Source organism: Dama dama, chromosome 22, assembly GCF_033118175.1.
Source record: "Dama dama isolate Ldn47 chromosome 22, ASM3311817v1, whole genome shotgun sequence".
Lineage (NCBI taxonomy): Eukaryota > Metazoa > Chordata > Mammalia > Artiodactyla > Cervidae > Dama > Dama dama.
This window is the reverse complement of record NC_083702.1, coordinates 12,716,776-12,743,436: the sequence shown is the minus strand read 5'-3', so window position 1 is coordinate 12,743,436 and position 26,661 is coordinate 12,716,776. Positions and strand designations below refer to the sequence as shown.

The window sequence follows — 26,661 nt, the reverse complement described above, 5'->3', positions numbered from 1 at the left end:
GCTTGTTGTGTTCCAGACACTGAGTCCTTTACACAGATGATCTTATTCACTGTGTGACTTCACTTTTGTGCCCTCTCATCTCTAAAGAAGATGACAGTTCACAGGGAGGTGGTGAGGATGCAGTGAAATAATACACATAAGAGTTTTTTGGGAAAAAAAAAAAAAGATAATAAAGGACCATGGTCTGTGTATATGCCGTGTTTTCACCAAAAAGCTGAAGAGATGGTCTCCAGGCCTTTGAAGAGTCCATGCTGTGCAGAGGAGGGGTGCTGGCAGCATGGGGGCTGATGGTGAATTTGATAGCCCAGTTCTCTGAGGGCAGAATGTGAGGCCCTTTGCTGGTGCTTTGTCACCTGAGATCGGGGTGTCTGTCTCCTGGCACAAATGTGACACCTGGTGAAGGAGAGACAGGCCCTGGCAGCTGGCACTCTGGCCGGGAGTGGGAGTTCACTTAGCTGAGGGCAGGTGACAAGTGTCAGTAGCTGAACCGGCGCATTCTTTAGCTCCTGGTCCCTACAGAGAGGCTGATCAGGGCTGGGTCTCCACTGGCAGGGTGAACACAGGAAAAGCCCCACACAGTGCTGGATGCCTACTACGGACTCAGTGAATATTAAAGGGACGGAGGGTAGGGGGGAATAGGTGGGTAATGGGAGGGGTGCAGGGAGCAGCCGGGCAGCAGAGAGGAAACTGTCTGTACCCCTACCGTGGAGTCACTGCTGGCCTACAGTCTGCCTGCTCTGCACAGAGAGAAGAACAGTGGCTACTGGCCATCTGTGGTTCGCAACATTCTGAAGTGGCTGGAGTTCACATCTTCAGCAGATATTGTTGGAGGAAGGAGTGCTAACTGTGTCCGACTGCACACCAGGCCTGACGGACATCACTGGCTCCTTGTGGCATTCCCGTGGGGCAGGCGTCATCACCCCTGCCAGCCGGAGGAGGAAACCGGGCCAAAGAGCTTCAACTAGTTGCTCACGAGGTCCGGCCACCATTTCTCATGGAGGAAAGCCAGAGAGACCTTTCTGACTCCAGAGCCTTCTTGTCTTTTCCATACTATGACATCTGGAAAGACCATTTCCTGCTCCTTGAATTGCTAACCTGGGCTGTTGACTGTCTCGCTCCAGGTATTTCAAAGCCATGTACCTAACTGGGTCCTGCGTCTGTGACCCAGGCAGGGCCCAGTTAGGTTTAACCACTGGCCTCCCCTCCACTCAGTGGATTTGTCCTTGTTCACTGGGAAACCCACCTCTTACCCTCTTTTATTTTTTATTTTATTATTTTATTATTTTTTCTTTTTTTTCTTACCCTCTTTTAAAGAGAAATAAAAGGACTTCCCTGGTAGTCCAGTGGTTAAGACTCCACACGTCCACTGCAGAGGATGCAGGTTCAATCCCTGGTTGGGGAACTAAGATCCTGCATGCCACGCAGTGCAACCAAAAAAAAAGAGAGAGAGAGAGAAGCAAAGGAGACACCAGCATAAACAACAGACTTTTGGACTCAGTGGGAGGAGATGGTGGGGATGATTGAGCGAATAGCATTGATATATACACATTCAGTTCAGTTCAGTCACTCAGTCGTGTCCGACTCTTTGCGACCCCATAAACTGCAGAATGCCAGGCCTCCCTGTCCATCACCAGCTCCTGGAGCCTACCCAAACTCATGTCCATTGAGTCGGTGATGCCATCCAACCATCTCATCCTCTGTCGTCCCCTTCTCCTCCTGCCCCCAATCCCTCCCAGCATCAGGGTCTTTTCCAACGAGTCAACTCTTCGCATGAGGTGGCCAAAGTATTGGAGTTTCAGCTTCAACATCAGTCCTTCCAATGAACACCCAGGACTGATCTCCTTTAGGATCAGTTTGGAATGGTTTGATCTCCTTGCAGTCCGAGGGACTCTCAAGAGTCTTCTCCAACACCACAGTTCAAAAGCATCAATTCTTTGGTACTCAGCTTTCTTTATAGTCCAACTTTCACATCGATACATGACTACTGGAAAAACCATACCTTGACTAGATGGACCTTTGTTGGCAAAGTAATGTCTCTGTTTTTTAATATGATATCTAGGTTGATCATAACTTTCCTTCCAAGGAGCAAGCATCTTTTAATTTCATGGCTGCAATCACCATCTGCAGTGATTTTGGATCCCAAAAAATAAAGTCAGTCACTGTTTCCCCATCTATTTGCCATGAAGTGATGGGACCATATGCCATGATCTTAGTTTTCTGAATGTTGAGCTTTAAGCCAACTTTTTCACTCTCCTCTTTCACTTTCATCAAGAGGCTCTTTAGTTCTTCTTTGCTTTCTGCCATAAAGGTGGTGTTATCTGCATATCTGAGGTTATTGATATTCCTCCCTGCACATTACCATATGTAAAATAGATGACCCATGTGAGTTTGGTGTATGATGCTGGACACCCAAAGCCAGTGCTAGGGAAAACCTAGAGGGATTGGGTGGGGAGGGAGGTGGGAGGGGGGTTCAGGATGGAGGAGAAATATGTATGTGTATTCATACATGATTCATACATTCATACATGATTCAAACTGATGTATGGCAAAACCCATCACAATATTGTAAAGTAATTATCCTCCAATTAAATAAATAACTTTTTAAAAAAGAGAGACAGAAGTAGAGCCAGGCACAAGTTAAAGGTGAGGGACAGATTGAACTCAGAACTGTCACAGTTTGGGAGAAAAACCATGGTACAGAGCTAAGCTCAGTTCCAAAGACAGCAAAGGCAGCTGGGGATTCACAGCGCATAGGCAGAGTGAGGGTCAGTGGATGGGAAGTGACCAGGAGGAGCCATCAGGCTGGGGGACTCCTGCCAGCCTAGCCTAACAGGACCCTGGCTATCAGGTTCAACTATCAAGGATAGGGGGAATTCTGTAAGCAGATTTAACAGTATTCTTCCTAAAACCTGGGCTGGGCAGGCCAAAGACAGGGCCCAAGGACAAGGCCTAGTCAAAGAGAGAGCTCAGAGGAGCCCATCCAGAGTTTGGTCCAGAAGCAGGTGTTCCTTGTCCCTTCCCAGCAAACGCAAGGACAGGGCACGATGAGACCACGGTGAGACTCTGTTGACCATGGAGCAAGTCATCTCGCCTTCTGCGTGACTTCCAGGGGCCAGAGAATTTGGCTGGAACTGAAGACAAGTCCATGGCAAAGAATGTGGGTGTGAGACACACAGGAACTCCGAGGATGGGGTGTGTTGTGTTTTCAGTGTTGCGTCCTCACGCCTGTGTCTACAAGGAGATGGTCTTCAGTCACCGCACAGAGTCCAGGAACAGATGACCCAATTGTCCCCAGGCAGCGACACGGCAGTGCCTGTCCACCCCTCCCCTCTCACGGTGTGAATCACATGGCACCTAGGCCCCCAGCCCCAGCCGCTAACCCAGAGCCCCCAGGGCCTGGGCAGCAATGGGGCTCCATCATTAGCCGTGTCTGAGTGGGGTTAGTGGGGGACAAGCATCTCTCCTGTGAGCTCGTGCAGAAAGTCAGGAGCAGATCCGGAACATTCTTCCTCCTTCCGCCCCGCTCCCCTGTCCTCACCTCACATCACCAGCCCCAGAATCCTGCTTCCCTAAAACATCTCTCTGCTTTTGAACTAGTCTGACCTGTTTCTGCCTGCCAGCTGGCCCGCCATGGAAACAGCAGAGACCTTGATGCGGTGGGATAAACCTGCAAAAGTCTCGATAAACACAACACCAGCAGACGGCTAATGTCTGCATAGAAACCCAGGGGCACTGATTTCCAGCTACGGCCTCTGCCCACCGGATTCCCCACAGTCTGCCCTGAACAGCATCTCCAGGAGAAAATGTAGCCTGGATAAAGAAACACTGGCTGTTGAGACAGACAGACTCTCTGTCTGACCCCGGCTTTGCAACAACAGTGGACTCTGTGACCTTCAGCTCTTGGCGTCTCTTTCCCCATCTGTGCAGTGGGAGTAAACAGACCTGGCCCATCTCCCCAGGTTCTGCAAGGCTCAGATGAGATCATGCCTGGGAGGTGCAAAGGAAACCCTGAAGGGCCACCCCCAGGGCAAGAAAAGCATGCACTGCACCCCACTTTCCAGCTCCCTCTCCCAGAGTCACTCACACACACACCTGGGCAAAATGCTGGTGTCCACCTGCTGTGGCCTGTGTTTGTGGGTTGTGCTCTTTCCTCTATGTCTGCTTGGCTGGCAGTGTCTCTCCCAGTGCTGGTGTTGGGGTCCTAGGACGCTTCGGCCTCCGGGCAGCTCTTGGCTCCTAGTGGCCAGTGATGCCAGTCTCACTCCCATGCAGCACCCGCTGTGGCGTCCTGGGGGGATCATTTAAAAAACATTTTTGTATTTGCTTCTTTGGCTGTGCTGGGTCTTAGTTGTGGTACATGGGATCTTTAGTTATAGCATGGGCACTCTTTAGTTGCAGTAGGTGGGATCGAGTTCCCTGAGCAGGGGTAGAACCCGGGCCCCCTGCATTGGGAGCGTGGAGTCTTAGCCACTGCACCCCCAAGGGAAGTTGCTCTCCTAGGGGCATCTTGAGGAAGTTGTTGCAGAGGTTCCTGCACCTTTGCAGCAAAGTGGCTTCCGTCCGAACTATAGTGGTCGCCCTGATCCATGACTGATTTCACTTTTCATGTTCCCGTTACCCAAGGTCAACCACAGTCTGAAAATATTAAATTGAAAATTCCAGAAATGGACAATTCATAAGCTTTCACTTGTGTACCGTTCTGATCAGTGTGATGAAATCTCTCACCATCCAGTTCCGTCCTGCCCAGGAGGTGGGTCACCCTCTTTCTCCCGCACATCCCGCTGTTGGTCTCCTAGTGGCCATCTCGGTTATCAGACTGTCTTGGCATTGCACTGCTTGTGTTCAAGTGACCCTTATTCTACTTAATACTGTCCCTGAAGTGCAAGAGTAGTAATACCGGGAATGTGAATTTGCCAAAGGGAAGCCTTAACATGTTGCTTCTTTTTGACCATGCCATGTGGCATGTGGGATCTTAGTTCCCCAGACCGGGGATCGAACCTGTGCTCCCAGTACTGGAAGTGCAAAGTCTTAACCACTGGACCACCAAGGAAGTCCCTTAAGGTGCTTCTTTTAAGTGATGAGGTGAAACTTAATAGAAATCTTAATAAAAATAATGAAACTTAAAAAAAAATCATATACTAAGGTTGCTAAGATCTACAGCAAGAGCAAATCTTCTACTCCTGAAATTGTGTGGAAGGGAAAAGAAATTTGTACTGGTTTTGCTGTCAAACCTGAAACTGCGCAGGTTATAGCTTCAGTGCATGAGAAGTAAGTGCTCAGTTAAGATGGCAAAGGCATTCACTTTGTACAGTAAAATATTTTGAGACAGTGACTCATATAACTTGTATTACGATACACTGTATTATTGTTCTATTTTACTTTTCATATCATTAATCTCTCACCGTGTCTAATTAAACTTAATCATAGGTATGTAAGGATAAACAGCATATATATGTAGTTTGATACTATGTGTGGTTTCAGGATATCTGCTGGGGGGTTCTTAAACGTACCCTTCATGGACAGCAGGTTGACTGTGTTTGCTGAGTGAGCCTAGATAAGTGGGTTCCATTTCCTCACCTGAAATGAGGACTAGGTGGTCTTGTTTTTCTTCTTGGCTGCGCCGAGTTTTAGTTGTGGCATGCGGGATCTAGTTCCCTGACCAGGGATCAAACCCGGGCCCCCTGCACTGGGCGTGCAGGGTCCCAGCCACTGGACCCCCAGGGAAGTCCCATGTAGGTGGTCTTGAAAGCCTCTCCCAGTTCCTGGAAGCCTGTGATTCTGGCTCATGTTTCCACATATCAAAGTCTCTGTCCTGCTCAAGTGTTCCCCTCAGCTGGGGGCGGCCGCAGCCCCCCGTGGGCATCAGTGCTGACGGCTGAATTCTGACTCTCCCACCCCACCCTTGGCAGCCCCTTTGTGTGATGGTGAATGCAAAAAACGCGTGTCCCCTTCTCACTGTGGTGTGGCTGTTACCTTCTCAGATTGCGCGTGAGGGCACAGGCGTCAGCCGGCTCACAGCCTCCAGGTCAATCCAGGAGGAGCTGGTCCTCCAATCTCACATCTCCAAGCTGTTACTAGATCCGATTGGTGGGCGCCAGGACCGGGCTCACCCTTTCCTGCCCCCACCCCCAGCTCTGGTCCATCCAGCCACCCAGCAACTAGTTGGGGGGAGGGGGGCTCCCAGTCAGACAACCCCGCCGGCTCTCTGGCTTGGAGGAGGGAAAGTTGTGGAGGGAAAAGCTTAGCTCCACTGTTCTGCGAAACTCATCCTTCCCCATGATGGTTTTTGGGTGAAATAGGCCTGGAGAGGTGGCCTGTGGTGGTCACCGTGGCAGGACAAAGCTCCGCTTTCACCCGGCCTGGATCCCTCTCTGACTTAGGAAAGACAGCAAATCCCAACAGGAGATGAGCTCATGTCCTCGCTCTCTGCCGTGTTGACCTTGGCCGAGGTGTAACTGTCTCCTGACACCCCCACCCCACAGCCAGCCGTGAGGAGCAGCAGAAGGAACGCCATTCCCTCGGTTCTCCCGCCCTGAGTCTCACGGATGTATGTGGCCTTCGGGTCGTACTGACCTTGTTCCTCTCTTCCTCTTTCCCCTCCTCAGGGTATGGCAGCTGGAGGGAGCTGGCCAAGGCTCTGGCCAGCAGAAACATTCCGGCTGTGGACCCGAATCTGCAGTTCTACCGTCCCCAGAGGCTGGGCCCCAAGGTAGATGGCAGGGTCAGCCGTCCCCTTGCTTCTGCCTTAACTCCAGTACCCCCCCCCACGCCCACCCACATAGCCTTGAGGGCATTCTCCGCTTTCCCGTGTTAGGAGAGGCAGAGCTGAGGGACGCCCTGGATGGCAGACTGGCGTTCCCAGCTCTCCTACCTTGTGGGTAGAGATATCCATCCTGCTCTCCCTCCTCAAAGCCTATGTCATGTCTTCAAGATGCCCAAGTCTGAGCTGTCCATGGATGTGGCCTCCATCTCTGCAAGAGCAGGGGCTGGAGGAAGGACCAGCACGTCTCACCTCCTGCTGGGATGACCGGGTTGGTCCTCCAGTCACTATCCCAGGTGCTGGCAGCCAAGAGTCACATATAATGCAGGAGACAGACACCCCTCCCTGCAAATAGCTGCAAATAATGGAGCATTTTCCTGATAGCGTTTACTGGGCTGCTGGTCCCTAGAAGCAGCTCTGGGTGGGGGTTTGGGAACTCGAGGCCAGTTCAGCCTGGAGCTCTAAGATTGAACCTTTTGTTTGTTCTGAGCCTAGAACAAACACTGCCCCCAAGGCTGGACCAGAGCCTAACTGAGCCCGTGGACCTGCAGGGTAGGGAAGAGTTGGGGTGTCACCAGGGGGACAAATGTTAGGATAAATGAGTTGCACCCTAAGCAGGTGTAGAGGAAGAGGGAGGCAGGTCAGGAGAGCCTGGTCTAATTAGAAAAAAATAATTTTGGTATGGGAAGACTGAGAAAAGTCAGGAAAGCAGAAATATCCCAGGAATATACATTGGAGGCAGGTTGGTGGGGGATGGAGTGTGGACCAGAAAAAGGAATGTCCTTAAGTTGACAAGCTTCCGATGGCAGAACTGTGTCTCTTGAACCCTTTGCATCTCCTCAGGCACGTTTAAGGGGCCTTGGTCCTAGCGCCCCCTTCATATTTCCACCAAGTTCATTCTTCTCTTTTCTGCCAGGACCCAGGCTCAGCGCGTGGTGGGAGTGGAAACAGCAGCTACCTGAAGTGGAACAAGCCGGTGCCCTGGCTCTCAGAGGTGAGGCTGCTCCTTGAAAGGCAAGGTTAAAAGAACAGTGTTGATATTAGTAGGAAACTCCAGAGGCCACAGAGCATTGTATTCTAGTGGTTATTATTAAAGTTTTTCATCTAGGGGCTTCCCTGGTGGTCCAGTGGTTAAGACTCTGCACTTCCACTGCAGGGGGTTTGGGTTCAATCCCTAGTTGGGGAACTAAGATCCCACATGCTGCTCAGTGCGGCCAAAAAAAAAATTTTTTTTCATCTAATTTGAAGAAAAAAGTTAGAGTTCCAGGCTCACTGAATTTTCTTCCTTAACTAACATAGAGAAGTGCTAACATTTGCAGGGAGGCTTCCCAGGTGGCTCAGTGGTAAAGAATCCACCTGTCAATGCAGGAGGTTCAATCCCTGGGTTGGGAAGATTCCCCTGGAATCCACTCCAGTATTCTTGCTGGGAAATCCTGTGGACAGAGGAACCTGGTGGGCTACAGTCCCTGGGGTCACAAAGAGTGGGACATGAGTGAGCAACCAAGCACAAATAGGGTGCCAGGCTTTGTGTGTAACCTGTCAGCTTTATGACCCTGTAGGGTAGCATCGTGTCCTCATTTTATGGGTGAGAAAAGTAAAGCTCAAGGAAGCTATGGGACATTCATGCTATGCCAGTCCCCAGTCATAAAATTCGGCTTCCCAAACTGTCTTTCTTGGACCATGAAGTCCCATAAGCTATTCCAGTCAGAAAGGAATCCATTGTGAAATATGGTTTAGCATCTATAGACATCCACTTCCTGAAAATACATGTTAGCACATGAAAGATCCTGAGTTCTGCCATCCTCTATTTGACTTGGTTTCTCCCAACACATACCAAACTTATTCACCTCCCAAACTGCCTTTTTCCATTAAACTTTAGTGCTCTATGAAACCAGTGCTCTGAGGGACTATATACTAGGAAACTCTTGCTTTAGAAAATTTTTATAGGAAGCTGTCCAACGTGTGAATAAAAATTGTCATAACCATCATGACACCTTTTGTTTATGTTAGACTGGACAGATTCTTTTTCTCTTGGTATAGAAACAGAGGCTCAGAGGTTTATTGCAGACAACAAGATTACCTGGAGTAAATGCTTGTGCAGACATTCCAGAGCAGCATGGTGATTTGGGGGTGAACATTTTAAATTTGGGCGTCGGACCATGCAACTTGTCCAGGCCTTTCTTGGCCGGGTGGTGGCGGCCAGCCAGTTGTCTTCATCCACACCTATCACGGGTTGGTCTCTACTGCCTGGGTGATTTCATTTCTAGTCCGCCCATTTGCTGTGGGGCGAGAGTGAAGGAGGTGGTTTCATGCGAAATATGATGGTAGGTTATCTACCGTGAAATTGCCTCTGGTTAAATCCTGAGAGAGAGTGGATTACATCACTGGCACACCTGTACCAGGTGACATCATTGGGTAATTAGGCCCCACCCCACCTGGAGATAGTATTGTGAAAACCATTGGTCCAGCGATTCCGTCTTCTCTCCTTTGAGGCCAGTTTGGATCATTTTTCTTACTGAACCAATTATTTTGAAAGATTGTAACTAAATCATAGTCTGCATTTATTAATCATTAATTTTCCCACTTTTCTTGGCCAGTCAAGGATGGAGATATATATGAATTGCTTGCGTGCAGTGTCCAACTCTTTATGACCCCATGGTCTATAGCCTGCCAGGCTCATCTGTTCATGGGATTTTCTAGGCAAAAATACTGGAGTGGGTTGCCATTTCCTCCTCCAGGGGATCTTCCCAATCCAGTGATCGAATCCCCGTCTCTCGCATTGGAGGCAGATTCTTTATCACTGAGCCATCAGGGAAACTCCAGAGATATATCTATGTATATCTCGATGAAAACAGTAACAAATAGTAAACAGTGATTAAAATGTGATTAACTTTTAAAAGAAATAGTTGATCTTTTAGTAAGTGTGTTTAGCCTTTTGGTGGTAAATGACTGATTTCCATTGGCTTTGGTATTTTATTATTAAAAGTGGCTTTTTACAGTGAATTCCCTGGCAGTCCAGTGGTCAGGACTCCATGCCCTCACTGTCAAGGGCCGGGATTCAGTCCCTGGTTGGGGAACTAAGATCCTATAAGCCACACAAAGCAGCCAAAAAAAAAAAGGAAGAAGAAAAGAAAGTGGCTTATAAAATCCTCATCACAACCCTCATGAATCTTCAGGGAATCACCAATCCAGTCTTTTCATTTCACCAATGAGGGCACTTAGGTCCTGACAATTTAGATAGCTCACATATGCAATCACCCAGCTGCAGTGGTACCCTCTCCTCCAGCCCTTCGTGGGGACTTCTGTTCCTTCTCCTTACCTGTCTCCTGCCTTTGGACCTACAGTTTCAGCAGGAAGTGCTTTATTGAGCATCTGCTAGCTGTTGGGGCCGTCAGCTTGCACTATTATCACCCCTTTCTGGGCGATGGCTTCCAAAGGGGTTGACCAGTCACTCCCCAAGGTGGCAGAGCTCCTGCAAACCTGCCCTGTGGGTGAGCACGGACAGAACCCGGGAAGGCTGCCCGTGGTCTCTTCTTCGACCAGCTCCCATGCCCAGCCGTCAGCTGGCAGCTCAGAGTCTCAGAGGCCAGAAGTGCTCTCGAGTACAGCAGGCTTAGTCATTGCTCTGCTGTTCAGATGAGGAGTGGACGGCTGGCAGGCTGGGCTTCGTGAGGTAACTGCCCTCAGAAACCGTCTCTGTCAGCCCAAATCATGAGACTCTGACTAGCAAGCCCCACTAATTAACAAACCTCAAGGACAGTGCATTCACTGACCGTCGGTATTCGGTCCACTGACCGAAAATTGTCTGCTACTCTGCTCCCCCTACAAAGCCAACATCGTTACAGGAAAGAAATGTGGTGGATACGGAATTGGATCAAAGCAAGTTGGAGTCCACGGGTCATGTCGCGTCGGCTCGGTGACTTGGTGTCTCTCCCGAGGGCTGGGATCCTGACTTCCCTTCTCAGGCTCCACCCCCCATCTTTTGTCCTCTAACAGTTTTATTGAGATATAGTTCACATACCATATAATTCATAATTTTAAAAATGTATATTTAATGTCAGTGCTGGGTCTTAGCTGCAGCACTCCGGCTTAGTTGCTTCAACTGCATGTGGGATGTTGGTTTTCCAACCAGGGATTGAACCCGGGTCCCCTGCATTGGAAGGCAGATTCTTAACCTCTGGACCACCAGGGAAGTCCCTATAATTCACCCAATTAATGTGTATAATTCAATAACGTTTAGTATATCCATAGAGTTGTCATCTGTAACTACCAATTTAGTATTAATCGGTTTTCGTCACCACTAAGGGAAACCCCTCACCTGATAGCTTCACTACCCCCAGCCCCCAGCTCCCAGGAAATGCTAGTCTAATCTGTCTCTCTGGATCTGCTGTTCAGATAGACTCTCTCTATGTGAAGACTCTCGTCATATAGGGAGACTTGTACTATACGTGGCCATTTTGTCTGACTTCTCTCACTTAGCATTACATTTTCAAGGCCCATCCATGTGGCAGCATTTGTATCAGAACTTTGTTCCTTTTTCTGGCTGAGTAATCTTCCACTGTGTGGATGGACCTCATTATCTTATTCTCAGAAATAGGTGTTTGGGCTGTTTCTGCTTTCAGCTCTTGGGAATAATGCTTCTGTAGACATTTGTGTGCAGATCAGACCTGCCTTTTCTCAGGGCCCTGAACCACCACCGTCATACACGAGGTCACCATGGGAGACACAAGTGACATCCCAGTTCAGTTACAGAGCATCTATTCAAATGGGGGTCATGTCCCCCACTAGGATTTCACCAGATGGGGCTCTGGTCCCTTCTTCCATCTAGAGCAGTCTCTTATCCTCATAGATAAGAGTTGGGAGCCCCTTGATTCCCAAAGGGAGCTCACTTGAGGGGCCAGTGTGAGCAAGAATCAAGGGGCTATAGAGACTCTAAACAGGAGTCCGGAGTGCAGGCCTCGTTGTCCTGTTGGGTGGAGGTCACATGGTCCTGCCAAGTGTGCTGGTCTTGTAAGCGTGAATCTGGCTAAGCAGCAGCCTGGTCCATGCTCACACCGGTGCTGGGCTACCCCACTGCCCCCGGGGGGGTGGACAACCTTCATCTCTGCATCTCTGCATCTCAGCCTCTGTAGTAACCCTGGCACAGGCGGCTCGTGCTTCCGCAGATCTCCTCCTCCAGGGACCCCTTTCCATCTTTGCATCAACACTGGTACAAACATCTCTAGTGCTTATAGGGTAAATGAAGCCATAAATATGGCTCCAGGTTTAGCTTCTCTGAGCACTTGTTCCCTTGGATAATTAAGATGTGCAAGGAGCCCCAAGGAGGGAGCCGTAACTCTGCCTGGAGAAATTGTAGATGCCTAGAGAGAGATTTGAAAAGAGCCTTAAAGGATGAACTGGAATTTGCTGGGTGGGGAAGAAAGGAAAAGGCCTTCCAACCAGGAAACTGTCTGCAAAGGCAGAGAGGAGTGTGTGCGGTTGGAGGGAGAGGGGTCAGGAGAGGTGGGGAAGACAGGTTTTGTCCAGAAGCTTCTGGGAACTGTCAGAAGCGGCAGAGTGGCGTGGTCAGATCTGTCTCTAGAAACTTTTTTTTCAGTTTTTATTTATTTATTTGGCTGCACCAGGTCTCAGTTGCAGCACGCCGGGTCTTAGATCTTTGCAGCCTGCAGGATCTTTAGTAACAGGGTGCAAACTCCTAGTTGTGGTGGAGTCTTAGCCACTAGACCGTGAGGCAAGTCCCTGGATCTGTCTTGGATCTGTCTTTAGAAAGACAGTTCTGCAGGCTGTGTGAGGAAATCAGTGATGGGAGACACCTCCACTCTGTTGGGAGGCTCTGTGAGGCCTGGCAGAGGCCCTGTCGTGGTAGAAGGCAGTGGACATTCCTGGGTGAGCACCCACAGGCTGTATTTGCACCCTTCGATGCCCTCCCATTTCCACAGGATTCATTGCTGTGTGTCCTTGGGCTGTCAGTTTACCTCTCTGGGCTTTAATAGTGTCAACCCTGAAAGGAAAAGGTTCAACAGGTATTTTCTCCGCTGCTTGTGACTGGACGTTTCAAGTCCGTCTTTGGCCATGGATGTGCTCTGGCCCTGGCAGTAACCAGTGCTCTTCCCTGGGCCTTAACCCTGCTGGATGGTGAGAAGGGGGCAAAGGGCAGTGCTGACCAGCCTGAGTCCTACATCCCTGCCCGACACAACGTCTCCACAGCGTGGAGGGACACAAACCAAGGTGGGGTCATCATCAAGGCCTAGGGAGGAAGAAGGTGCTGACTAGTCCCTCGGGGGACCTCCGCCTAGAGCCCAAGAAGGGTGAGGGGTGGCTAGAGGATAGGCTCAGCACTGAGTCAGGGCTTTACCCCCTGGGATGTGGACAGTTCCGTCCACCCGCCTGGGTTTCCCCTGCGGCTCAGGCCATGAGGGGCAGGTGGGGGCAGCCAGCTCCACCCTCCCTCGTCCTTCCCCTGTCCCAGCCCCTGTGGCCTCTGGCCCCCTGGCTGAACAAGCAGACTTCCGGGGGTGTCCCCCCGCCCTCGGTTTTCTGTGGACGCGAGTCTCCCAGGGAGGGGCAAAGAGGGGGGCAGCTTGGAGGAGACAACTGAGTCTTGTAAACTGGACTCAGGAATTTCCCCAGAAGTGGCACAATGTCCCCATTCTTTCCTTCCAAGCAGCCCCAGGCCACCCCCAACCTACGAGGCCCACATTCTCTCTCCCACCCACCCCAGCCCCCCACTCACATTCCAGGGAGCGATGGCTGCTCCCCAAGGTCCCCAGGCCACCGAGCCCAGGAAGAGCCAAGTTCTGAGGGGATGGGGAGACAGGCCCTCCAAGTGGGGATGGGGGACCCCTCCAGCTGCACCTCAGGTCTTGGCAGTCCCATCGGGCGTTGGGGGGGGGGGTTCTGCCCAGCCCCTTCTCTCTCCCCCACCACCATCCCTCCCTCCAGAGCTCTTGCTGAAGGCTTTCTATGTGGGAAGGCCTTCCAGTTCTGGTACCCCCTCCTCTGTCTCCCTAAGGCCACTGGGATTTGGTATCTGATGCAGGGAAGAGAGGGCCTGTTCGTGTGGCCTGATGGGGTTCAGCTCCCATACTCTAGAGATGGGGGGCATGGGGAGAGGGGAGAGTAAGATGGGGTCACCTGAAGCGCTGTGTCCAGATGACTTGGCACAGGTTCCCCCTCCTCCCCTCCCCGCTACCCACCCTTCCACCCACTGGGGTCCTGGCTTCCCGGCCATCCCCTCTCCCCCCGGGGGTCCCTGTGCCCACCAGCCCCCAGCCGAGGAGGGGAGGGGACCTGCTCCCTCCTACTTTCCCTTGGCTGCCCCTGAGCCCCAGGCACCTGGGCGGTGGTCCATGAGAGGCTCTGACTCTCGGGAGAGCCAGCTGCAGGACCCTCTGCCGGCTGAGGGGGCAGCTCAAAGACCAGGGAGGTGAGGTTTCACCCAGGCCAGACAGCCACGTGGCTTTCCTCTTTGGAGACTGAAGGCGTGCGTGTGTGCTAAGTCGCTTCAGTCGTGTCCGACTCTTTGCGACCCCATGGACTGTAGCCCACCAGGCTCCTCTGTCCAAGGGATTCTCCAGGCAAGAATACTGGAGTGGGTTGCCATGCCCTTCTCCATGAGACTGAAGGGAAGGGGCCAAACCGGCTGAAACCCAGCCTGGCGCCTCCCACCTGCCACTCTGTCCTGCCCGTAACTCCCCCTGCCTGGGGGATGCAGACCAGCCCCCTTCCTGTGTGGGAAGAGCCCGGAGTGTGTGTGTGTGTGTGTGTGTACATGCATGTGTGTATCTGCGTGTGAACACATGCAAGGCCAGATAAAGAGACCCAGGCTTCAGGGCCAGGCCACGCAGCCATGGGGCCGAGGATGTGAAAGGGGCCGACGCAGACCGTGACCTGGAACTGTGAGGTGTGCTGGCCTGGGCGGGCCAGGCCTCTGTCTCACACTCGCTCCGCCCCGTCCCCGCAGTTCCGCGGCCGCGTCAACCTGCACGTGTTTGAGGACTGGTGCGGCAGCTCCATCCAGCAGCTGCGGAGGAACCTCCACTTCCCCCTGTACCCCCACGTGAGTGCCTCCCGCCCCCTCCTGCCCGGCTCCTGGCTCTCACGACTCCTCTCCCCCCGCAACTTCCGCCTTCCTCCTCTTCCCTTGCTTTTTCTGGTTCACCTCCTTTCCTTTATCCCATGGACGCCCTTCGTCTGCCCACACTGTCTCCCTTGTTCCCTCCTGAGAGATCCTGTCCATTTCCCTACCTTCCTCATGGCTCACAACACAGTTTCCCCAGGGGCCACCACATCCAGTTGTGCAGGTTCAAGGTCTGGATAAAGTAGCACATGGGAACCTGTGCCCGGGTTTCACCTGCCTCACTCCCTCCCTGTCCTTCCGCCAGCCCCGAGCAGACCCGTCGCTTCACTTTCCTCTTCCCTCCCTGGGTAACGATCCCCCGATTTCCTGGCACAGATCCGCACAACCCTAAGGAAGCTGGCCGTGTCTCCCAAGTGGACCAACTACGGCCTCCGCATCTTTGGCTACCTGCATCCCTTCATGGACGGTGAGGCCGCCCCACATCCTGCTGAAGTTCTCAGGGTACCTGGGCATGTCACCTGCCCTGGGCTGGCTGGCTGGACCGTTAGCCCACTTTCAGGGGAGCAGGGTTTGGACATGGTCAGGCCTCATGCATGCCCCCAGGTGGCCACTTCACACCTTGATTTGCAGGGTCCAAAACTAGCTTATCCCTCTCATGCCCTATCCATGGAGTCTCCCAGGTGTAGAAACCCCCGCTTTACAAAGTGGGCAGGCTGGCACAAGACCCCACAGAGAATTTAGTCTCTGAGATGTGAGTGCCCGCTAGGGGAAGTTTCGTCCTGCTCTCACCTGGGAAATCACCCCCCATGCCCAGGGGAGATCCAGTTTGCCATCGCTGCCGACGACAACGCAGAATTCTGGCTGAGCCGGGACGACCAGGTCTCCGGCCTGCAGCTGCTGGCCAGCGTGGGCAAGGTAGGGTCCGCTCAGCCCCACAGGCCCTCTCATCCCCCCAGGAGCCAGGTCACCTGGCCTCCATCAGGACATTCTTACAGAGGGATGGACGGGATGTGGGCGGGAACAGACCTGGAGAAGACTCAGGTCTAGGCCACACCTGTCCTAGTCCTGGTGCCGAGGATTTGTGTGGCTTCTCGGGTTGCATTGGAGGGAACACTTCGAGGAAAGCCGGCTGCTTCTCGGGTGGTCCCGAGCCCCCTCCCATTCCTCAGCATCTCCCCTCCCCCCCTCCTCCCACCTCCCTCCTTTCTCCTTGTCTCCTCACTCATCACTCCCACCCTGCCTCTCTCCCCACATCTCCAGACTGGAAAAGAGTGGACTGCCCCTGGAGAGTTCGGAAAATTCCGGAGTCAGATTTCTAAGCCAGTCAGGTGAGTATGGGTGGTGGTGAGCAGCAGATCCCCCAACCTCCTTCCCGAATGGAGGCAGGCTCGGAGCTGTCCCCTGGGCGGACCCCTCTGCCACCCACCAACCATCACAGAGGTCCAGCAAGCCAGGGCCCCCTGCATTTCCGGAGAATGACAGAGACCTTCTGGCCCATCCTTCTTCACTTTACAGATGAAGACCTGAGGCCCAGAGAGGGCTGTGACTTAATGAGGGTCACACAGGTATTGGGTGGCACTCAGGGCTGGGAAACAGAACGGGTCTCCTTTGTCTCTGCCCGTTTTCTCCATCTCTGGAGAGATCTACAGCTGTGCAGCCCAGAGCCCCGCTGCGTTTTCTGTGCTGCACAAAATTCTGGATGGCAGGGACCCCTGGGCAGGCTGGAAGGAAGGCCCGTAGTGGCTGGGACGGGAACTAGCGCAGCCTCAGAGCGCCACCTGGTGGTCTGCACACACACACACGCATGCAGGAGCGCGCGCGCGCGCGCACACACACACACACACACACACACTTGGTCTGCACACACACACACACACGCATGCAGGAGCGCGCACACACACACGCACACACACACACACAGCCCACTTGTGGGCTTGATGGTTCCTGGAGTGGCTAGGGCCGGAACTAGCCCAGTCTCAGAGCGCCACCTGGTGGTATGCGCGCACCCCACCCCCACCCCCCACCCCCCGCCCCCCACGAGAACGTGTGTGAGCTTGATGGTGCTGGTGTTGGTGTTGATGGTGGTGAAACAGGCCAGCTTGCACAGAGCACTGGCCGTGCCAGCCCCCATGGTCACCACTGCCCGTGCGGCTCAGGAGAGTAACTGAGAACCGGGGCTGAGACCCAACTGCCTGGGTCCAAACCCCAGTGTGGCCACTTATTACCTGGTGACTTTGGGCAGATTACCCAAGATTTCTGTACATAGCATTCATATCTACAGTTAGGGGTTAAGTGAGTTCGAATGTATAAAGCACTTAGCACGGGCTCCCTAAGTGGCTCAGTGATGAAGAGTCCTCCTACCAATGCAGGAGACACAGGAGACTCAGGTTCGATCCCTGGGTTGGGAAGCTCTTTTGAAGTAGGAAATGGCAACCCGCTCCAGTATTCTTGCCTGGAAAATCCCGTGGACAGAGGAGCCTGGCGGGCTACAGTCCATAGGGTTGCAGAGTTGGACACAATGAAGTGTGCACACACACACGGTGCTTACACATAGGAACAGCTCCCTGAGGGTTAGCACTGTTATTTCACATGACTCCCCGAGTGTTCTGGGAGGTTTGTGCTGTTATTATCCCATCTCATGGGAGGGGAAAACTAAGGCTACCCCGTCAGTAAGTGGCGATGGGGATTCTGACCCAGACACTCAGCGGCAGGTCTGAGGGACCAGGGGCAAGGAGGGAGGGATGGGGCGTGTGCGGTGCTGGGAGGAAGCCCTGTACCGTCTCTCCCGCCAGCCTGGCAGCTGCCCGCCGCTACTACTTCGAGGTGCTGCACAAACAGAACGACCAGGGCACCGACCACGTGGAAGTCGCGGTGAGTGCTTGCCGTCCCCTCAGCGCCCAACTGGCCGCCCCTCTGCCTGCTCCTTTGAACCGTGTTCCCAATCAGCCACCTCCAACCCTTCACGTCCACCCTCCCCTCTTCCAGTGGCGGCGGAATGACCCCGGGGCCAAGTTCAGCATTATCGACTCTGCTTCCCTGTCCCTCTTCACAAGTGAGTGTCCTGCCCAGCCTGGGGACGAGGCCAGGTGGGCCAGCCTGCTGGGCTCTGCCCACTGGGGGGCCTGGCATGGGGAGGCCAGAGCACGGATGTGAAGGGTGCGGGACGAGGAGCAGAGGCCAAAGGGACACCATGGTCAGAGGTCCTTAGCCCTTGGGGGTCAGTGACCTGGGAGAACCCTCTGCACGCTCTCGGAGTCCTCGCCCCAGAACAATGCCCATCCACCCCCAGACAGCATTGTCTGCATGATTCCAAGGAGCTCCAGAGACTGTGAGGCTCAATCCAGGTGAAAACACCTCGGAGGGAGGCCAAGCCCCTTCTATGCAGATGAGCCGTCACGGTTCTTGCACAGCTGTGGCCAGGGGAGAGAAAGCATGCTGACCTGTGTTCCGGCTGCAGCCCGTGGACTCTCTGATCACACTCGTCACGGCTTGTGATTTCCTGTCTGGAGGCCCCGCAGAGCAGTCTCCACCAGCGGGTGTAACCCGCGTGGGCCCAGGTGTAGGAGGAGCGGGCGCACCAGAAGCCCTAGCAAGAAGGGAAGCCGGGTCTGGAGGAGCCCAGGAGATGGCGGGCAGTGTGTGTGTGGCAGGCAGGAGAGAGTAAGAAATGGCACATTTGGCTGACAGAAGAGGGTGTCGTGGGGAAGAGATAAGGTGGGTGAGGCTGCCAGCGACCAAGCAAGAGGCCACAGGGTCAAGGCAGAAGGGCCAGAAGAAGGGAGAGTTGGAATCAGTGTGAACCAAGAATAAAGAAGCCCACAGCAAATTCAGGTAGGAAACCTATAAATGGGCCAGAGGTTCCCAGCCTGTAGCATACATAGAAGGAGACCGCTCTGTGGGCCAAGGCAATTGAACCCTCAGACAGAGAGCAAACACCCCTGGAGGCCAGAGGGAGGTGCTGAGCTGGAAGTCTCAGGGCGCCCTGCTCACCTGGGCATGGGCTTATCCTAAGCCTGCTGGGGAGCCTGAGGCAGACACCCTGCATTCACACTCAGCTTTGCCAGCCTGTCAGCTGTGTGATCTCAGGCACAAGACTTTGCTTCCATTTGCGCGAGTTCCTTGTCTGTCAGGTAGGACTCATGATGTATTTAAGCCACAGTGATGACGAGGATTAAAGGGGTTGATATTTACAAGACATTTTTTTGTCTTACAAATATTTTAAGAACAGTGTCTGGTTTATTATGTAGTAAGTGCTCTTCACGTATTTGTTAAACTGAACATACTTCTAAGGACAGATTTCTAGCAGGTGGCAGTAAAACATTTTGAGCAAGAGGTGGCTTTTTCCAGTTCACACAAAACTGTGGTGTGTGCCAGCCATGGGGATGGTGGAGGGGGTCCAGGGGAGATAAACAGCTGAAACCACAAGTTGTGGGGGCACGACTCAGGCGGGCAGGGATTGGGCACATCCTATACAGTATCGGGCCTCCCTCATGTCTCAGCAGGTAAAGAATATGCCTGCAATGCAGGAAACACAGGAGATGCAGGTTCAATCCCTGGGTCGGGAAGATTCCCTGGTGGAGAAAATTGTAACCCACTCCAGTAGTCTTGCCTGGAGAATCCCATAGACAGAGGAGCCTGGAGGGCTACAGTCCAAAGGATTGCAGCGTCAGACACAACTGAACAACTAAACAGACACACACACACATATACACACACACATACGGTACCAGGTTGTGGGGCAGCTGGTACCGGAGCCTTGACCTGGCCCCTTCCTGGCCCCTCGAGAAGGCAGAGGCCTGGCTTCTGGTCTGGCTTCTCCGGGAGTCACAGCTGTCCTGCTCTTTCCTCCCTGGACCCAGATGAGACCCTCCTGAGAATGGACGAGGTGGACCACATCCCACATACAGCAGCCAGCCACGTGGGCTCCCCAGACCCGCTTCCCACTGATGAACAACCACCCGCCGATATGCTGCGGCCCGACCCTCGGGACACTCTATATAGAGGTAAGACCTTGCCACGCACTTGACCTCCGGCCTGGGGATGTATTGCCAGGCCCATGGTGTCAGGGAGGAGACTCGGGAGGCCTCTGTCCTGCACAGTGTCCCCAAACCAGAGCCTCTTTCCTTTCACATGTGTGAAATAGAACACATGTACAGAACAGTGCAGAAATACAGACGGACCGCTTCACAGTCATACCAATCATTACAGAGCAAACGTGACAGGACAAGACGTAGAGCCTGAATCCAGACATGCCTCTGCAATCGCAGGTATCAGTTTCTTACTGGATTCTAGCTCTTGTCCGGTGAGAGAAGTATGTCTCCACTAAGGCGCTGACACCTTAAACTGTCGGGGGCATTTACATCTTAAAAGTTGACGTGGACTTCCCTGAGGGTCCTGTGGCTAAGACTCCTCGCTCCCAATGCAGGGGGCCCGGGTTTCATCCCTGGTCAGGGAACTAGATCCCACATGCCACAACTAAAGAGTTCACACGCTGCAGCTAAGACCCAGAGCAGCCAAATAAATAAATACTTTAAAATAACAATTACGCCGCCCCCCCCTCCCCCCGGCCCCATGACAAGTGGAAGGAAATTCGGTTACTGACGCTGCACTCAGGTGAGGCTTTGTGGCCTCTTGGAAGTTTTGAAAACTGTTTTGAGACTGGCCATATACAGGGATCCCAGCTTTCTACTGTTCCTTGAGCCAGGGGCTGTGTCTGAGCTCCAAGGTGCCCCGTGAATGCCACCCCCACCCTCGAGGGGGGCCAGCTTGGTTTAGCAGCCTCAACCATCGGATGTGGGCTCTCTCACGAGCAAATACAGACACGTGCAGGCTCCAGGCTGCAGCCCGCAGCCCTCAGCCACCTCCTTCCACCCCCCAGTGCCTCTGATCCCCAAGGCTCAGCTCCGACACGTCTTGCCCGACTGCCCCTACAAGCCCAGCTACCTGGTGGACGGGCTCCCTCTGCAGCGCTACCAGGGACTCCGGTTTGTAAGTCTCGCCTGGGTGACAGGGGCTGGAATGGGAGGGGCTGGCTGAGGCTGACCCCCTCCTCCCCACGCCACACCACTGGTGTTCCGCGGGTGCCCAGCCTGGACGGGCAGCCCTGCGGAGCCCGGCGCTGTGTGTGGCCTGGCCGAGGCCTCCTACCCTCTGCCCGAGGGCCGTGGTATTTATTAAACTATAGACGAGGCGCTAGGGAGGTGAACTGTGGAGGGGCTTGGCTTTAGAGAACCCAGAGCCCGTGTGGAGGCCGAGAGGCGGGGTGATTCTGGGCTCCTGGGCCCAGAGATGACGGCGGGGGAGGCTGGAGGCAGGACAGAGGGCCGGGGCCAGCTGTGGGGCAGGGTTGAGAGGGTTTTGGTGGCCGTGTTAGAGCTGTGTTTGAAGGGGCGCAAAAAGCAGTGTAGGGAGTAGCGGGGGTTGGTCCCGGGGTGCAGGAGGCGGCGGGAAAGGCCGCAGGAGGAGAGGTGTGTGGTCTCGGCTGAAGCTGGATGAGCTGCGGCAGAAGACGGGAAGTGGGCACTGGGGAGCCCGGCTCAGGGGCACGTGCCACCCAGGTCCCAGGAGGGGGTGTAAAGAGTGGCCGGAATCCAGAGGCTTGGTCCACAGCAGCCCCATGCCTTCCTCCTCCCCCCGCCAGATTCACCTGTCTTTTGTTTACCCTAATGACTACACCCGCCTGAGCCACATGGAGACCCAGAATAAGTGCTTCTACCAGGAAAATGCCTACTACCAAGACAGGTGAGGCGCTGAGTGGGGGGAGCCAGGAGAGCTCCCTGGACCAAGGGGCTGCGAGGGTGCTCCACCGAGGGCCTTGGCTTTTCCTGGGTGCTTCACACACACACGTGCGCACACACACACATATATGCACACATGTGCACACACACTCACACCCCTCTCCCCTGTACCCCCTGCCAGCTGTGACCTCAGAGCTCCCCTCCTCCCCACTGCAGGCTCAGCTTTCAAGACTACATCAAGATTGACCAGCCTCAGAAGCAGGGCCCAGAGCAGCCAGGTACAGAGTGATGGCCGAGCCTCTGGGCCAGATTGGAGGGTGACAGTCCAGACTGGGCCAGAACCGCCCCCAGGAGCTTAGAGTGCAAACCCTGCAGCCCTTTCCCGCAGGCCTAAGAGATGGGGAGCAGCCCTTCGCCCCCTTAATTTCCAAGACACAAGTAGGGACGTTTCAAAAGTGGGGTGGTCCAGAGGAGGAGATTCAGGGCCCTGGCGGAAGTGCCCTGAAGGCCCGAGGGCCTCGCCTGCCCTGCACTTAGGAAACTGCCCTACAGAAGCACTGTCCTCCCACGGCCTCTCACCTTGCAGGGTTGGGGCCTGACCCCGGCCATCCGCTGAGCCCCTGCTAGCACTTTCTGTCCCTCATGTCACCACCCTTGACAGCAGCCCTTTATGCCGATGGAGACGCTGGGTTAGTTGAGGCTGAGTAACTCACCCTGGGTCTTGCCGGGGACCCCTGCCCACCTCACCTACCTGGTCCTCAGCTGTCTTCTGGATCTTGTTGGGGAGAGGTTGAAAAGCCCATGTGAGGGATGGTTTTAACAGCAGGTTTCGAGGACAGCCTTCTAGAAGAATCCCAGTATGGAGAAGTGGCAGAGGACACCCCTGGCCCTAATGGCCAGAATGCCAGGATGCCAGCGGGGAAGTCGGACACCCCTGACCGCCGCCTCCGAAACCTGCGGAGACTCCTGGCTCGGGCCCAGGAGGGCCTGGCAGTGCCCCCTCCCTGGCAGAACTCCACAGCCTCCCTCCCCGTGAGGCCCAGTGCTGCCCCTGCCCAGCCAGCAGACAAGAAGGAGAGGAAGCCTAGCCTCGAGCCCCATCAGGCTCCACAGCATCCTGACAAGTGGCCCCTGGGTCCCCAGGCTGGGCACTCGCCTCCAGCTAAGAGGCCCAGGCCCCGCAGTGCCAGTCCTGGGAAGATGCTTGGGCGGTCCCAGTGGCTGAACCAGGTCGAGTCGTACATCGCAGAGCAGAGAAGGGGCGATAGGATGGAGCCTCCGGCCCCCAGAAGGGACTGGCCTGAAGAGCAGGATGTGGTGGTGGCAGTAGCCAGCCAAGAAGGACAAACGGACGGCGAGGCTGAGGGGGAGGACGAGGGGGAGGACGAGGAGGATGTGAGCGAGGTGTTGGAGTACCTGTCCATGTTTGACCCGGTGGTGAACTGGGAGCAGACCTTCAGCGCCCACGACCTGGATTTCCAAGCACTGCGGACAGACTGGATCGACCTGAGCTGTAACACGTCGGGCAACCTGCTGCTTCCAGAGCAGGAGGCGCTCGAGGTCACGCGGGTCTTCCTGAAGAAGCTCAACCAGAGGAGCCGGGGGTAAGGTAAAGGGCTCTCTGGGGCCGGGCGGGGAGGGGCGCCTGGGAGGATGCGTGCCTTTGGGTCTTGGTCCCACCGTCGGGCAAGGTCTGAAACCCTCAGGGCCTGGCCCTGGGCACGGGCTGAGCTCTGGGAAGGAGCTCGTGCAAGGAGCCGGTAAAGAGGTGGAACTAGCAAAACTGGCGCTAAAAAGACACCCTGAGACCCCAGATGTGGGCTGGAAGGGCGGCGGCAGAAGGCACGACTGAGCACTTGGTTTTTTTCATTCATTCATTCATTCAACCCACTGATATTTTTCTGCTTCAGATAAAAGGCACATATCATTAAATTCACCATTTAGGAGTGTACAGTTGAGTGGTTTTTAAGTATATTTAGGAATGTTGTGCAGCCACCATCCCTATCTGATTCCAGAATGTTTTCATCACTTTTAAAAGAAACCTGGTTAGCGGTTTGCCTCCTTCCTCCCAGGCCCTGGCAAGCACTTCTCTGCTTGGTCTCTGTAGATTTGCCAATGCCGGACATTTCACACGTGTCTGGCTTCTTTCACTTAGCAAGTGCTTCCAAGGCTCATGCACATTGTAGAATGTATCAGTGCTTCATTTCTTTGTACAGCTGTGTAATATTCCACTGTCTGGGCAGACTACATGTTGTCTGTTTATTCATCAGCTGATGGACATTTGAGTTGTTTCCACTTTTTGCTCTTATGAATGATGCTGCTATGAACATTCATGTACAGGGTATTTGCGTGATCCTGTTTTCAGTTCTCCTGGGGAGATTCCTTGGGATTGAATGGCTGGGTCATAGAGTGACTCTAGGTTTAACATTTTGAGGAACTACCAACTCTTTTGCAAATCATCTGTACCATTTTACATTCCATCAGCGGTCTATAAAGGCTCCAGTTTCTCCATACTCTCATCAATTCTAATTTTCCTTTTTTTAAAAAATAGCCACGCTAGTGGATGTGAAGTGGTATTGCACTGTGGTTTTGATTTGCATTTCCCTAGTGAAACTCCAATACTTTAGCCACCTGATGCGAAGAGTTGACTCATTGGAAAAGACCCTGATGCTGGGAGGGATTGGGGGCAGGAGGAGAAGGGGACAACAGAGGATGAGATGGCTGGATGGCATCACCGACTCAATGGGCATGAGTTTGAGTAAACTCTGGGAGTTGGTGATGGACAGGGAGGCCTGGCGTGCTCCGGTTCATGGGGTTGCAAAGAGTCGGACGCGACTGCACGACTGAACTGAACTGAACTGAGTGACTGGTGATGTCGGGTCAACCAGTCAGCATTTCCAATCGTCTGCTGTGTCTTTTCTTTTAAAATTATTCTTTTATTAGCCATATATATTAAAAATTTTTTTTAATTTATTTGTTTTTTAGCTGTTCTGGGTCTTCGTTGCTGCACGCAGACTTTCTCTAGTTGCAGTGAGCAGGGGCTACTCTCTAGCAGTGGCATGCAGGCTCAAGAGTTGTGGTGCATGAGCTTAGCTGCTCTGCGGTATGTGAGATTTTCCAGGACTAGGGATCGAACCCGTGTCCCACATGGGCAGGCGGATTCTTAACCACTGGACCACTAGAGAAGTCCCCCTTGTGTCTTTCGCACTATTGACTGAACAGAGCTGCATAGTAATGAGGGTCAGTTTCTGAAGGAATCTCTTCACTATGACTCACGGCTCCACCTTACGTGCTGAATACTAAGGGTCTTAGACCTCTAAGAGACTAGCTCATCCATCTCTATGGATCCTTTTTCTAAAGATGATGGCAGTGCTCACTGGGGCGGGTAAACATCGTGTGTGTGTTAACCAGCCGTGAAGCTGGGCAAAGCCCAGGGTCTCCTGACGCACAGGGTGGAGTGACAGAAGCCCCCCACCCTTCCTTCCAGGAGGTACCAGCTTCAGCGCATTGTGAATGTGGAGAAGCGGCAGGACCACCTCCGCGGGGGCCGCTACCTCCTGGAGCTTGAGCTGCTGGATCAAGGCCAGCGCCTGGTGCGGATCTCCGAGTTCGTGTCCACGCGCGGTTGGCAGGGCGCTGATGCCGCAGGCGGGAAGGAGGCTGAGGCCCGGAACCTGCAGGGCCTGGTGTGGAGCCCACATGACTTCCAGGGGCACGTCCCGGGTGCCCGGGCCCCGGAGCCCAAGCTGTGCTGGCCCCAGGGCTTCTCCTGGAACCACCGTGTCGTGGTCCACTTCATTGTGCCGGGTGAGCCTCCCACTGCCTAGGCACCTTCGGCCGAGCAAAGGCCTTGTGAGATTGCGAGCACCTGGTCTCTGCTCCCCGACGTGATCTCACAGAACCTGGGGGAAAGGCTACTTTGGGAAACTGGGGCTCACGGGAGAAAAGTAACTGGTCTCAGGTGACCTGGGCCATCAGGGCGGGGAGCTGAGAAGGATGGCTGACCGGCAGCTCTTCCTGTAGAACCTGCATGCAGGGTTGGGCGTGAACAATGGGCCGGGGCTGCTGGCCTGGGGCAGTGAGACCGGGAGGGGCTTGGGGAGCGGGCTGGCTGGTTTTCACAAAGAGAGGGGGAGGGGAGCCGGTCACAGGAGTAGAACGGGTTGGAGGGGGTCAGACAGGAAGTGCAGGGTGATCGTGGGATGGACAGCTGGTGGGTTGGACTGTCAGGGCCCAGGAGGGTTACTATGAGAGCAGATGACAAGCCCCAGCTCCAGGCCTTCTGCGGGGGCCCTGCCTGGGAGGCTGTGCAGGGAGGGGGTGGAGAGGCCCCTGTACTTGGAGCTCTCCCGCTGCCCTCCGACCCCCATTGCCCTGCTGGCCCTTCTCATAGGCACATTGCCCTAAGCAAAGGTCCAGTGGGACTCCTGAGCACGCAGGACCAGGAGTGGAGGGCACTCCTTTGCATTACTCTGCTTCTTTCTCCCCACCCGCCCTGCCTACCCCTCTGGGCAGTGAAGAACCAGGCGCGCTGGGTGCAGCAATTTATCAGAGACATGGAGACCCTGTCCCGGGTCACCAGTGACCCACACTTCAATATCATCATCACCGACTATAGCAGTGAGGACATGGATGTCGAGATGGCCCTGAAACAGTCCAAACTGCGGAGGTGAGGGTGTTCCCGGTGGGGTGCAGCCTCAGCAACCTCTTCCTGGTCCCATCAGTGCCCTGATTCCCAGTCTAGCTTTTCCCAGAGGATTCACCCACCCAGAGTCCCATCCCAGGAGCCTGCATCACCTCTATGCTGCCCGCCAGCTTCCTCCTGGGACCATCACAGCTGGGTCCTGAGGCTCAACCTCTCTTTTGCTCTCCCCGCAGCTACCAGTACAAGAAGCTAAGTGGGAATTTTGAACGCTCGGCTGGACTCCAGGCTGGTGTGGACCTGGTGAAGGTAAGCGGCCTGAGAGGGGCCTGGGAGACAATGAAGGCTGGTGAAGAGATCCTCAGCTCCTCCGGGAGAAAGGCACAAGACACATGGTCCTCTCTGCTACTCTGCAGGGCCAGGGCCAGGATGGGAGCACTTG

At 54.1% G+C, this 26,661-nt stretch overlaps 1 protein-coding gene and 1 non-coding gene across 4 annotated transcripts in view; both read left to right on the top strand.

Moving 5' to 3' along the window:
• B4GALNT3 (beta-1,4-N-acetyl-galactosaminyltransferase 3) overlaps positions 1-26,661 on the top strand; it is a 97,212-nt gene that overhangs the window by 66,960 nt on the left and 3,591 nt on the right. For 2 of the 3 annotated variants that reach the window (XM_061124677.1, XM_061124679.1), the window contains exons 2-17: positions 6,606-6,709; positions 7,677-7,754; positions 14,724-14,819; positions 15,216-15,306; positions 15,655-15,755; positions 16,101-16,168; positions 17,633-17,711; positions 17,826-17,892; positions 19,700-19,843; positions 20,719-20,828; positions 21,481-21,581; positions 21,794-21,855; positions 22,401-23,181; positions 25,065-25,384; positions 26,093-26,246; positions 26,456-26,528. In XM_061124677.1, coding sequence (XP_060980660.1) covers positions 6,606-6,709; positions 7,677-7,754; positions 14,724-14,819; positions 15,216-15,306; positions 15,655-15,755; positions 16,101-16,168; positions 17,633-17,711; positions 17,826-17,892; positions 19,700-19,843; positions 20,719-20,828; positions 21,481-21,581; positions 21,794-21,855; positions 22,401-23,181; positions 25,065-25,384; positions 26,093-26,246; positions 26,456-26,528 — 2,429 coding nt within the window. The remainder of the gene's footprint in view (positions 1-6,605; positions 6,710-7,676; positions 7,755-14,723; positions 14,820-15,215; positions 15,307-15,654; positions 15,756-16,100; positions 16,169-17,632; positions 17,712-17,825; positions 17,893-19,699; positions 19,844-20,718; positions 20,829-21,480; positions 21,582-21,793; positions 21,856-22,400; positions 23,182-25,064; positions 25,385-26,092; positions 26,247-26,455; positions 26,529-26,661) is intronic. The other variant, XM_061124678.1, reaches the window with a different exon arrangement.
• TRNAG-UCC (transfer RNA glycine (anticodon UCC)) lies at positions 7,874-7,946 on the top strand. The gene has a single exon. It is a non-coding gene; the product is annotated as a tRNA-Gly (tRNA).